Genomic DNA, 10,679 nt, shown 5'->3' on the forward strand with positions numbered 1-10,679 from the left:
GTGATGAATGACCCCATCGCAAAAGTGACGATAGGAGATTCGACAGCGGCCATCCTAGCAGGCGGTAGGGTAGGTTCATTCGCATCCAAGCACAGTCCTTGTCGGGTGACGTCTGGACTGCTAACAGCATCTGAGAAAGCGAGGCGATCTCACAGAGTGTGCATTCAGGTTTTTCAGATGTACTTGGAGTGGCCCGAGCGATCCATTCAGCTGTTTCTCCGAGTGGTCCTGAAACTGAATCAACGGTGCAAGTCGTATGCATCCGGTCTGCGATTTCTGTACTCGGGCGCGGATATGTTCGTGCCACTTACAAACAGGAAGATGGGCTCAGAGTGACACGGAGGGGGGCCTGCCTCGTCGGCGTCTAGCGTTTTGTCCACGCCACGGAGCAGCCTGTTGCATCCGGTATTTGTGTTCAGGTCTACGTGCATTCACTGAACGCAGCGGAGGAAGCAGGGAACAAGTGTACCCTCGAGTGTCTTCCCAACAAAGACAGTCGGGCCTCTGCCACTGCATGTGCGCTCGCTGACGGATTTCTGGTGGTCGCTCACTCGGAGACATACATGACATATTTCTCAGTTGCTGAGAAAGCAGGCTTCTGCGAATATCAGCACTCAGCCCGAATTGTGTCCCTCTTCCCCAATCGACCGTGTACGAAAACGGTTTTCCAGGACAAGGATGGTGGCGTTTTTCTTCACAACCCCTGCACGGAAACATGCGTCAGGTTAGTACCAGAATTAAAACGCTCGCACAACCTGGTTTCCCTACGACAACGAAGTTTGGACCAGGCGGCAGCAGCCATTCAAATCATTTAGACGTTGTCATTTCTGATAGTCTAGCGGTTGCTTCGCATGGAGTTGCCGATTTATCAAAGATCTTGAAAATGTCACCTTGTCGAAACTGCAGGGTCGTAAAGACTGACAAACCATTGTCAACAGTCCTGTGGGACGTGAACGATCCAACGATATTTGTGTGCTGTATGGAAAACGAAGTGACCACTTACTGCTACATGCCATATTATCTCCAAGGGGAAACGGTCATGGAGGTAAGTGACTGCCCGATCTCCAGGACATTCGAACGTGCACTCTCACCTCGTGATGGAACAGCATCGCGCAGCTGCCGCATCGAAAGACAGCTTCGGTTCCTTGGTAAGACTCATGCACCCTTAGTCTGTCTGAGAGAGCTCCTCAGGTCCAATCGCTTGACGAGAACCTGCACCTCGACGGGAAACGCACTCGGTGCGTCACGGAGCTCCCCGATCGTGGATGCCAGCCGCTGACGTTGCTGAACGGTAACTTCACAATCATCTGATGCCAAGCATTCGCAGAGGCATGCAGTTTGGTGGAGAGTTCGTTTATGTTTCTCTATTTCTGAAGCTGTATCTATTTCCCCTGTTGTTGCACCGATAGAATGCCTGTTGGTTTCTTGAATGTTGCCGAGCGGAAAGTCGAGACTTGCCTGCGGACCTTTCTCCTGCCACTCCATGCTGTCCTTGCAAATTTGTCTGGGGTCGTTTCCCGCCCAGGTATTCTCACGTACCAGCTTCCATCGGGGCAGCTGGCGACAGAGTGTTTAAAAACTCATAATTCAGTCGTCTTGGAACACAAAGGTGAGGGGACGATGGCTAGATGTTCCATCAGCTTGTTTTCTGTGAAATTCCATGAAGATCTGGCATATTGCAAATTCCCTGCAAGCGTCGAGTGCCCACGTGTAGTACCTGGTGGTGGGTCTAGTAGTGTTGTTTCTTTCCCTTGTGGCCCTTTGGCGTCGCTGTCCTACATTGGCTTGAGCGATCCACTAGACGGTGATTTTGGGAGTATAAGATGCACTAACACTTAGGATAGCTCGCAGAATGGGACTATCTGTGATGCTCGTCTGCTATGTTGTCTGCGCCTTTGTTTTTTATGTCTGACAACTGCACGGTCAATCAGCAGTTATATAAATATGTGAAAAAATACATATTCATTCACCACAGGTTGTCGCTTGGACACTGCGAAGTAGCAGTGATATCAAGGCGATTTGCGACCACGGTGCTAAGTCTTCTTCTGGCGAAAGTCCCGAAGTGCCGTCATTTTCTTCGTTAATTCGATAGTCTATTCTTCGGCCTCAAAACTTGAGCATACCCTCAGGCATCTCGGCTGAGAAAGCGCTTCCTAAAATCTTGCAGTTAGTGGCCCTAAACAAGTTACAAGAGGCCTTTGATGTGGCCAGGGACCGCATTTGCCTCCATTCAACTGCCATAACCAAAAGTATGTTCTCAAAACGTCACTGAGGAGAAGTTTGTAGCTACATAACGGAGCCGTCTGATCTGTTCAACATGAGACGTTCATAGAGATTGCTTGGATGCGGATGTAAGTCCACTTTCAACCTGTACCTGGATAAGATTATCGCTGGTGTTTTGTGCAGCACCCTTGGAGAGACAGATATGGGAAATGCTGGGAAAAGCAGCGTTGGACCAGATGGACCTCGAATTGGCCGAAAAAGCGTACCAGCGAATTCCCAGGGCAGACATACTTATGTGGCTGAACGGCATTCGCCAGCGAAGTGAAGAGAAACTCGTTGCAATGGGCAATATCTACGGTAAGCGCTTGAGAGCAAACAGGAACCTTTTCTAGCGTGAAAATTGGTATGCTGCGGGAATTACTCTAATAGTCAGAACAGGGCAATGTCCAAGCCGTCGTCCCTTCAGGCTGTCCTGCTTGTAGTGTTTCTTTCGATGAGGTCGCGAAGGGTTCCTTCGCAGTTCCAGAAGCATTCCCCTGTGTCTTTCTATTCAGTTTCACGCAGTTCGGACGATTCGTGTAAACGCTTGCATAACCATATCCGATATTTATTCCTCGCCAAACTGGAGAGCTAGTGTATGGAGTTTCTCGTTGGCTGACGGTTTGCGCCACTTAGGCGCCCTGTTTCCGTTGTTGCTTACCGTCGCACCATTAAAGAGGGGATTTAAAGTATAATTATGAACAGGGCTGACTCTGCTTTTGACTGTTTTATCGTGGACACTCGTATGTCAACTCAGCACACATGGAAGACTACGACAAAGCGGCAGAATCGTTCTTGAAGTCAAAGCAAGCAACTCTCGCTCTCGATCTTCTAGTTGACTTGCAGAACTGGGACAGGGCTTTGATTTTGGCTCAGGTATGTCTTGCGCAGTGGTCGGTTAGACTGCGTGGTCTGCCGATACCATAGCGTCAACGAAAGGATAATAGACTGATATTCAACAGCACGGCTGCATGTGTTACACTTTTGAGCTCCTGTTGGCGCGCTGGGACTAGATGAAGTCGTTTCAAATTGGGTGTATACAGCCTTGCGAGGGTCGCCGCGTCTTGGTTTAAAAACCATATAACAGAGGCTCTTTCGTGTCGTAGGAAGGTTGACAATCTCAGTCAAACGCGACTCGATAGTCAAACGCACATTGCATGTGTTCGTCGCCTTCCAGTCGATTTCACACCTTGAACACGTTAGCGCCGCAACACTTTCACCTAATTTGACCCAAACGATCACGACCTGAGAGTGGAATTACATAGACAATTGAACGAAGCCAGCAACCTAACGGCTGTGTCGTTTCATATTCCTTCACTTACTCTGTCGGCAGACTTTAGATCCGAAGAGGCTCGCCCCTCTCAACCTCCGGTACGCACATGATCTCGAGGCGGAAGGCAAACATCAAAAAGCTTTGCGTCATTATGAACGCGCTCGGGAGTTGTTCAGCAGATCAGAGGGTCACTGGCAACCGGAGCGACCGGCGGACGAAGCCTCAGCCGCATCCCCGAGCGAACGTGCAGGGCAAGAGAAGGAGAACCGCGGAAACAGAAGAACGTTTCCAACACCGAAAGTGTCACAACCCCAGCGGATCTGTCTCGCTGGCATCGCACGATGTGCCATACGAATAGGGGAAATCCAGCGCGGGATGCAGATGGCTGTCGATCTCGGTGACCGTGCAGTACTCCACGAATGCGCTTCTCTCCTTGAAGACCTCAAGCAGTTCGCGGAAGCAGCCAGTTTTCATGAGAAGACGGGAAACACTGACAAGGCGGTTGCCTTGTACATCCAGGTGAACCTTCTTGAATCCTTTTCCCTGCGGGATAACGCTCCGTGATCTCTGTATGCAACACAATCACTTATAATGGAAATCTCTTCCTGGTTCTATAGATGATACACTGCTCTGGCCAGCCGTCATCGGCTCTGCAAAGACAGGCGACACGTCGCGTGCCATCACCACCACATGCGGAAGGAGGGTAGAGTGTATGATGGTGTGACTCAAAACTGAATGTGATCCTATTTACGAGGTACGAACTAAACCAGAAGGGCAATGTAAGGACGACTGCCTCTTACAGGGCCTCTGTACATGATAAGTGGTCTCGGATCCCCAAGCCAGTTCATGTCTTCTTTTTAACGGACTGCTGTAGCAATGTCGTCTTCCCACCAAGAATAGAGACTTGCCAAGACGAAAGCAGGTGTAAGGTCGCATGTCGCGCTCTTTTCACGCAGGCACACGATTTCGTAGCAGCTGCACCATTGATGAGGCAGATAGAATCACCCAAGCTCCAACGTATGTTTGCAAAGGCGAAGGAGGAACAACGCTGCTTCCACGAAGCGATGGAAGCTTACGCAAGAGCGAAAAATTACCAAGCCGTTGTCCGAATCCTGGTACGGCAGAAATAACATGGAACGTCCGTTTTTAGAACTGGTCTTCAGGTCATGATAACTCCCTGATCGGGGCTTGTCGAGTTCCTGTGGTGTCCATAGTCTACGGAAAAATAAAGTCGCACTGACTCAGCATTACCGCGGATGCTTCTGAAATCAGAATATTTGTCTTATCAGAAACATCAGCTCAGCTCCCCTGGCAGACAAATTATAACAAGCTACCCATTCAGTGCTTGCCTGCTTTCCAGCTTCATGAACTTGGACAAGAGCAAGAAGCTTTTGACCTGGTCCGCACAACAGGTTCTGCCGCGGCAGCGGAGACCGCAGCGGACTTTTGCAGGTGAGTTTGCTGTTTCAGTTGGGGACACTGTGAAGGAGACTGAACTTGGTTTACAATGCTGCTGTCAGTTGACGGACATCGTATATATTTATGCGAGACAGTTTCTCCACACTGAGGAACCTTCGGCCTTGCTGCAGTTCTTGCGAATCCTCACATCCCTCCATTTCACGCTTATGGGGGCAGCAACCGACATTCAAATTTCCTCGAATGGCACACAGGAAGCAAGGACGCATCAAGGAGGCGGTGGCGTTTTTAGTGGCCGCGGGCCGCGTCCAAGAGGCGATGACTCTTGCTGAAGAGCGGGACGAAATGGAGGCGTTTGTCCAAGTAAGGAGTATCGATTTGGAAACTGTAGTAGTTCGCTGCGCGCGATAAAAGCGGCGGTCGAAAGCATGGTCTCCGTGTCGCCCACCAAGTCGCTGGTAATCTCGTTGCGGCATGGCAGTGAAAAGTTGTGCGATTCGAGTAAGGGAAGATGGAAGGCAAATACGCATCCGCTAGATTCACGAACGAAGGGTTTCACATATTTTCTACTCACAGGTTTATCGTTCTTTATCGGAGATAGCCTTCTTCAGAAGAATGCAAAGTGCTAACATCCGTGGCGGGTGGACATGCATGTGGGCAACAATTTTTTCCGAAGCGGCCATGAAGAGTTTCGACTACATCATCGTCATCGACACTCTTTGGCCACTGAATAGTGACGGTGGATGCATGGCCCTTCTATGAGAATATGTTTCATCCATCTTGTCCCTCGCTTTTTCTTCCGTGTTTTTCTTTATGATCTACAGAGTGCTGGCGATAAAACAGAGCCAGATATTCAGAAACGCATAGCTGTATATTATGAGAAGCAGAACCTGCCTGTACAAGCGGCGCGGCATTATGCCAACTGTGGAAACGCAGAAAAAGCGCTGGACTTATACTTGAACGTGAGTCGTAAAACTGTTTGGGGGAATTGGTGAAGCAGCGTGGATCGTGAGTCACTTTTGGTGAACCTGAATGTTACCCCACCAGTTACAGAAACTGCAACTGTGTGCGCACCAGATATGGTATTTTTCTCAAAATCGACGATCTTCGCTGTGTGTGACACTTTCCGACAGCTAGGCTTGAGTTCCGGATGCAGCTCAACGAGATGGGGCTAGTGTCGCGCAGTGAGAGTTGAAGCAGTAGATGCTTTCGTGTCACGCGGTTTGTGGGACTGGTTCGACATCATCTGAACGCTCAACTAGATGTGCATGAACTGGCAACAGCACGGCGCAGCACGCTTTACTCCGATGTCTTCAATCGCGGGGAAAAATTCTCTCACTGTGTCTATGCCTGCCAAATTTGAAACACTGAGACTTGAACTTTGGATTGATGGCGAGCGTCGTCGGTTTGAATCGGTTTCTGGCAGCAAAGCACAGTATCAGAGAAGTGTGCCACTGTTGGTGTTTGTACTTTGCTCTCGGTAACCAGGCAGACGTACCCGCGTATGATGCAGCCATTGAACTCGTGAGCCGGTTTAGACAACAACCTCTTACTCGAACACTTCAAGACTTCCTTGAAGGTGAGGCTTTCATCAGTCTGTCTCCGCTCCGTCACCATTCGGGTGAGGGTCTCCACAATCAACTCATACGGAGCATACCGTGAGGGCTTTGATTTCCCAAACGGAACTTTGGACATGGGCATGTCTGATCCGATTCAGAGAATCATACTGATAGAGTTTGTGACCACCACACTGTGTCCGGATCCCCGTGACTCTTCTCAGGCGTATCCGACGGCGTTTCAAAAGACCCATCATTTCTTCACAAGTACGTCCTTGCTACAACGGGAGAAAGCTAAAGTCGATGCTTACTGCTCGCGTATATGCATCCAGGCGGCATCTCTCGCAGTCCCACAAGGATTCCAGTGTGTATTTCAGTCCAAGGGAAGCTCTTGGTGGCTGACAAAGGGAAGTCATTTTCTCAAAACACTGTGCTGAAGTTTTTGGATTGTTTTGAGTACACTAGGCATCTTTCGCTTTTAATGGCAACATATGACGTCAGCGCTGTTTAGTTTCTGATGTCTATTCGCCTCTTAACTAAGATGCTTCAGAACCCAGCCTCGTGCAGGTGAACCTGCAATGGTCAACTGCCGTATCCACTGCTGCAGCCTGCTGTCTGTCGACCGTTTCTTATCAGACTCCATATGGCCCTAGGGGACCATGTAGAAGCGGCAAAATATGCATGCAAAGTGGCACGAAAAGAGCAAGAGGAAGGACATTACAAGGTGGCTCATGATATCTTGTTCCGAACATGGAAGAACCTAGAGGCGGAGAAGCTGCCTCTTCCCCAGGAGATCTTCAACCATTTTGCGTCACTTCACTCTTACATCCTCGTCCGACGGTTAATGCGAGCAGGTGACCTCACCGTCGCCGCTTATCTCCTCGAGAGGGTATTACAAAACATACATGAGTACGTGTGACAACGAGGAACGACGGGAAGTAGAGTGTAATGTACGTGTTTCCGTGGATACTCTTGAAAATCAGAAAAAGGCCCGGTTGTAAGCTAAACTGTATGGTAGGTTATTGCTCTCCAGCCTGAGACCATGAACCATTCGCCAATCTCTGGCGCAGGGTTTCGTTTTTGTAAGGACTGGAGCATGACCAAATAGCACGTGGAAATTCTAGAGGTACGGCTAAAAAGAATGACCTTCGGTTGGTGAAGAGTACCAGTTCTTTGTCTGGTGCTCTATGCTCTTTATTCGATGAGCATGCGAGACGCATCTCCACCTGTTAGATAAATGGAGTACTTTCTGGTAGAACTATCCACTGGAAATCATCTGCCAACGTGGAAGCATGCAAATGCCCTTTGTTCGACGCTTTGCAGATTTGAGGCGCATGCGCCGTCTATCATGACCTCGGCTATTCTGGCGTTTCAGAGAGCCTCTATGAAGCATCGAGCCCACAAGTACTCGAGGCAGCTTCTAATGAAACCCGGGCACCGGCAGGATATCCCAGATAAGCATAAGCGTACGGTCGAGGCGTGCGCGAGGAAACCGCCGTCGTCTGCCGAGGCCGACCCTGAACCTGCGTGTTCACCGTGCCCTTTCTGCGCCGCTCCTCTCCCAGATTTCACGTTGTCATGTGACGCTTGTCAGGTATGTAATCCACGTTTTTCTTTAAACAGTCTCAGCTCCGACAACAAAACAAATGCGAATGGTGAAGCAGCAGAGGATGCACACATATTTTTTCCCAGCGGAGGAAGAGTTTCTACCGGAGCTACTTGTTACCGATAAAAGGGACTACCGTATTCTGCATTTCCTGCAGGACTGTAGCTATTTTAGAAATTTAGAGTGTTCGGTCTCCTGGGCATACCTTTCAACGTGCCACGACACCATCCGTATTCTGGTGGTGGACGATCTAGATGATATACACGATCTTTTGACGTGGGATACCAGTTTTACAGGTTCGTTGCCTCGTGTAGGATATAAATCCCAATGTTGTTTTGCCACCGGCTAATTTCTTCCTGTTCTGTGCTTGTTTGTTTTCTTTTATGTTGTACCCTCTCCTTAGCATGTTTCTCCCTTCTGCATTGCAACCGGGAAGCACTTGGTAGCTGGCGACTGCGCCATGTGCCCCCACTGTAAATTTCCTGCGCGAGTAAGACTTCTATGCAAAACCATCATCACGAAAGGCATACATAGCATATTCAGGGAGAGGGTGAAACGGAAGGGATTTCGACGGCCTATTGCCGATAAAGGAAATCCCATGTGGGTGGTCGAGGCAAGGCGTGCTAAGCCGGGCGATGTTAACATACTGCTACATTCTCCTGGGCCATAAGCCAAATGCCCTCGCATTTTCAAAAGTTTTGCGGCGGTGTTGTTTTGCAAACCATGCAGGCGACCGCTCTCCAAGATCTCCTTTCCACAGAAGAGACTTGCCCCATGTGTGAAGCTGCGCTGGCGCCAGGAGAGATTGTCCTTGCAGGTGCAAACTCTTTTCTTCGACGAGCGAACATAGAGAGGCAAGCGATGTGCACATCCGAACTTTCTGAGACTGAGTCTCACGACGACGAAGATATGGGGTCAAAAGCAACGAAGAGGCAAGAGGAAAACATCGTGTCCATCCTTGATGCTTTCGAAACTGTGGGTTCCACTGCGGAGAGCAACTCTCGAACTGCTGCAGAGCCACCGTCCCCTGAAAAACGATGCTAAATTAAACTGTTACCGCTTGTTCCTTCCTAGGCCTCGGATAATACCCAGCTGTCTCAGACAAAAACAAAACTCTGCGGACAAGCCCTGCTTCTTCGCATGCGCAGCGAAACAGAAAACCCCAGATTTTCGGTTGCATATCGTGCGAAAAACAATACAACAGCAGACATTTGCGACGCTGTTTCATTCTCTCTTTCCGTTGACACGACGCCCTGCTCAAAATCCTTACCACTTCCGGGTCGTCTGTACTCACAGCCGGGCACTCACACTAAGAGACAAGACACGTGGCTAGAATTTCACGCACATGTGAACTTACCAACGGCACAGGGTACATCGGTCACGTCACTCAGTTTTAGTTGCACGCGTGGACGCCATCTACCGTAATCTAAGTCCACATCCGCAGACGGCTATGAAGTGCCCATCAAACGCGTGACATCTAAGAAAACGGACAAACATACAACTGGAACGGACTGACAGAAATGTCTAACATCCGTTTGGCATTTGAACGACGTGCCTGGGAAAGAAATATACAGCATCACGGCTTGTTTGTTCCTTCAGTTCCTGGACGGGTGTCGCGAACATCTGTTCCACGATTTGTTGCCGGCAGTCTACGTTTTATAATAGTGCTCTGGAGCAGTTGTCGTAGAAAAGCGCATCTCAGGGAAGCTTGATTGGAAATCCCTTGGAGTCACGAGGAGCAGAAGATAGTGTGCCATGCCGGCCCGGACGAACAACGAGTTACCTGTTCGCAGCTTGGTTGAACGCTCATAGAGTGGGTAGAGCTAGACGAGCCCTTATCGGTCACCGACGCCGGCAAATTCGTTTGTGTTCTGACTTTCCCAGTTGTACATTAAATAGCGCTTCATAATCAGTAAGATACCACAGCATTCAGAGCCGCACACGTTTTCTGCGACTAGGCGCAACGAAAAAGTGCTTCGCCCTATAGGAGGAAAGTGGCTGTTCACCGATGCTCTAATATTCCAAGGAAGGTCTAACACCGGTGATGGCAAGGCGTTCCACTTAAAAACACAGTGCACAATCTCTTCGTCTACGTCAAAGCGAAACTCTCCACTGTATCTGCTTGCTCGCTGCTTCACAAGCTGCGTCGGGATGTCGCCTGCCGTCCTCAGCGCGTTAATCAGACTACAAGGACGCCGTGCTAATCCTTCCCATATAGCTCCAGCATCGCTGAAGAAAAGTGCTTGCTTCACGAGAAAAGGTATCCAACCATAATCTGAGCGGAGCAATTACGGTCTTCCTCCTTTGGTGGGAAGGTTGCACACTTCTAGAACATGCAATGCAGCTTTTTGAGTCGATTGCGTCTTCGCACAAGAATCTACGCGACTGCTCTGCTTCTCCGCTATCCCAGTACCGCCACTGTGCTTATTCACATATCAGAAAAACAACATTTGGCGAGTGCTCAAACGCGTTTGTAACATAGCTTGCTTCGGCTAATCTCGTCGTACAACCAGCGTTAATGAGCTTTGAATGGCTGACGGAAGTCGTCACGGCTAGACCGATTCCT

At 49.5% G+C, this 10,679-nt stretch overlaps 1 protein-coding gene across 1 annotated transcript; it reads left to right on the forward strand.

Moving 5' to 3' along the window:
• Positions 1-3: 3 nt before the first annotated feature.
• TGME49_211370 (tetratricopeptide repeat-containing protein) lies at positions 4-9,160 on the forward strand (the record flags this gene model as incomplete). The annotated part of the gene is made up of 17 exons (XM_018779536.1): positions 4-69; positions 420-724; positions 907-1,148; positions 1,526-1,609; positions 2,407-2,580; positions 3,020-3,138; positions 3,596-4,054; positions 4,492-4,650; positions 4,896-4,987; positions 5,206-5,314; positions 5,776-5,913; positions 6,440-6,530; positions 6,732-6,774; positions 7,144-7,416; positions 7,831-8,101; positions 8,517-8,603; positions 8,843-9,160. The coding sequence occupies 17 exons, from the start codon at positions 4-6 to the stop codon at positions 9,155-9,157; spliced, it is 3,027 nt and encodes a 1,008-aa protein (XP_018637977.1). The 3' UTR covers positions 9,158-9,160.
• Between the last annotated feature and the right edge of the window lie 1,519 nt (positions 9,161-10,679).

This window comes from Toxoplasma gondii, chromosome IV (assembly GCF_000006565.2).
Source record: "Toxoplasma gondii ME49 chromosome IV, whole genome shotgun sequence".
NCBI classification, from domain to species: domain Eukaryota; phylum Apicomplexa; class Conoidasida; order Eucoccidiorida; family Sarcocystidae; genus Toxoplasma; species Toxoplasma gondii.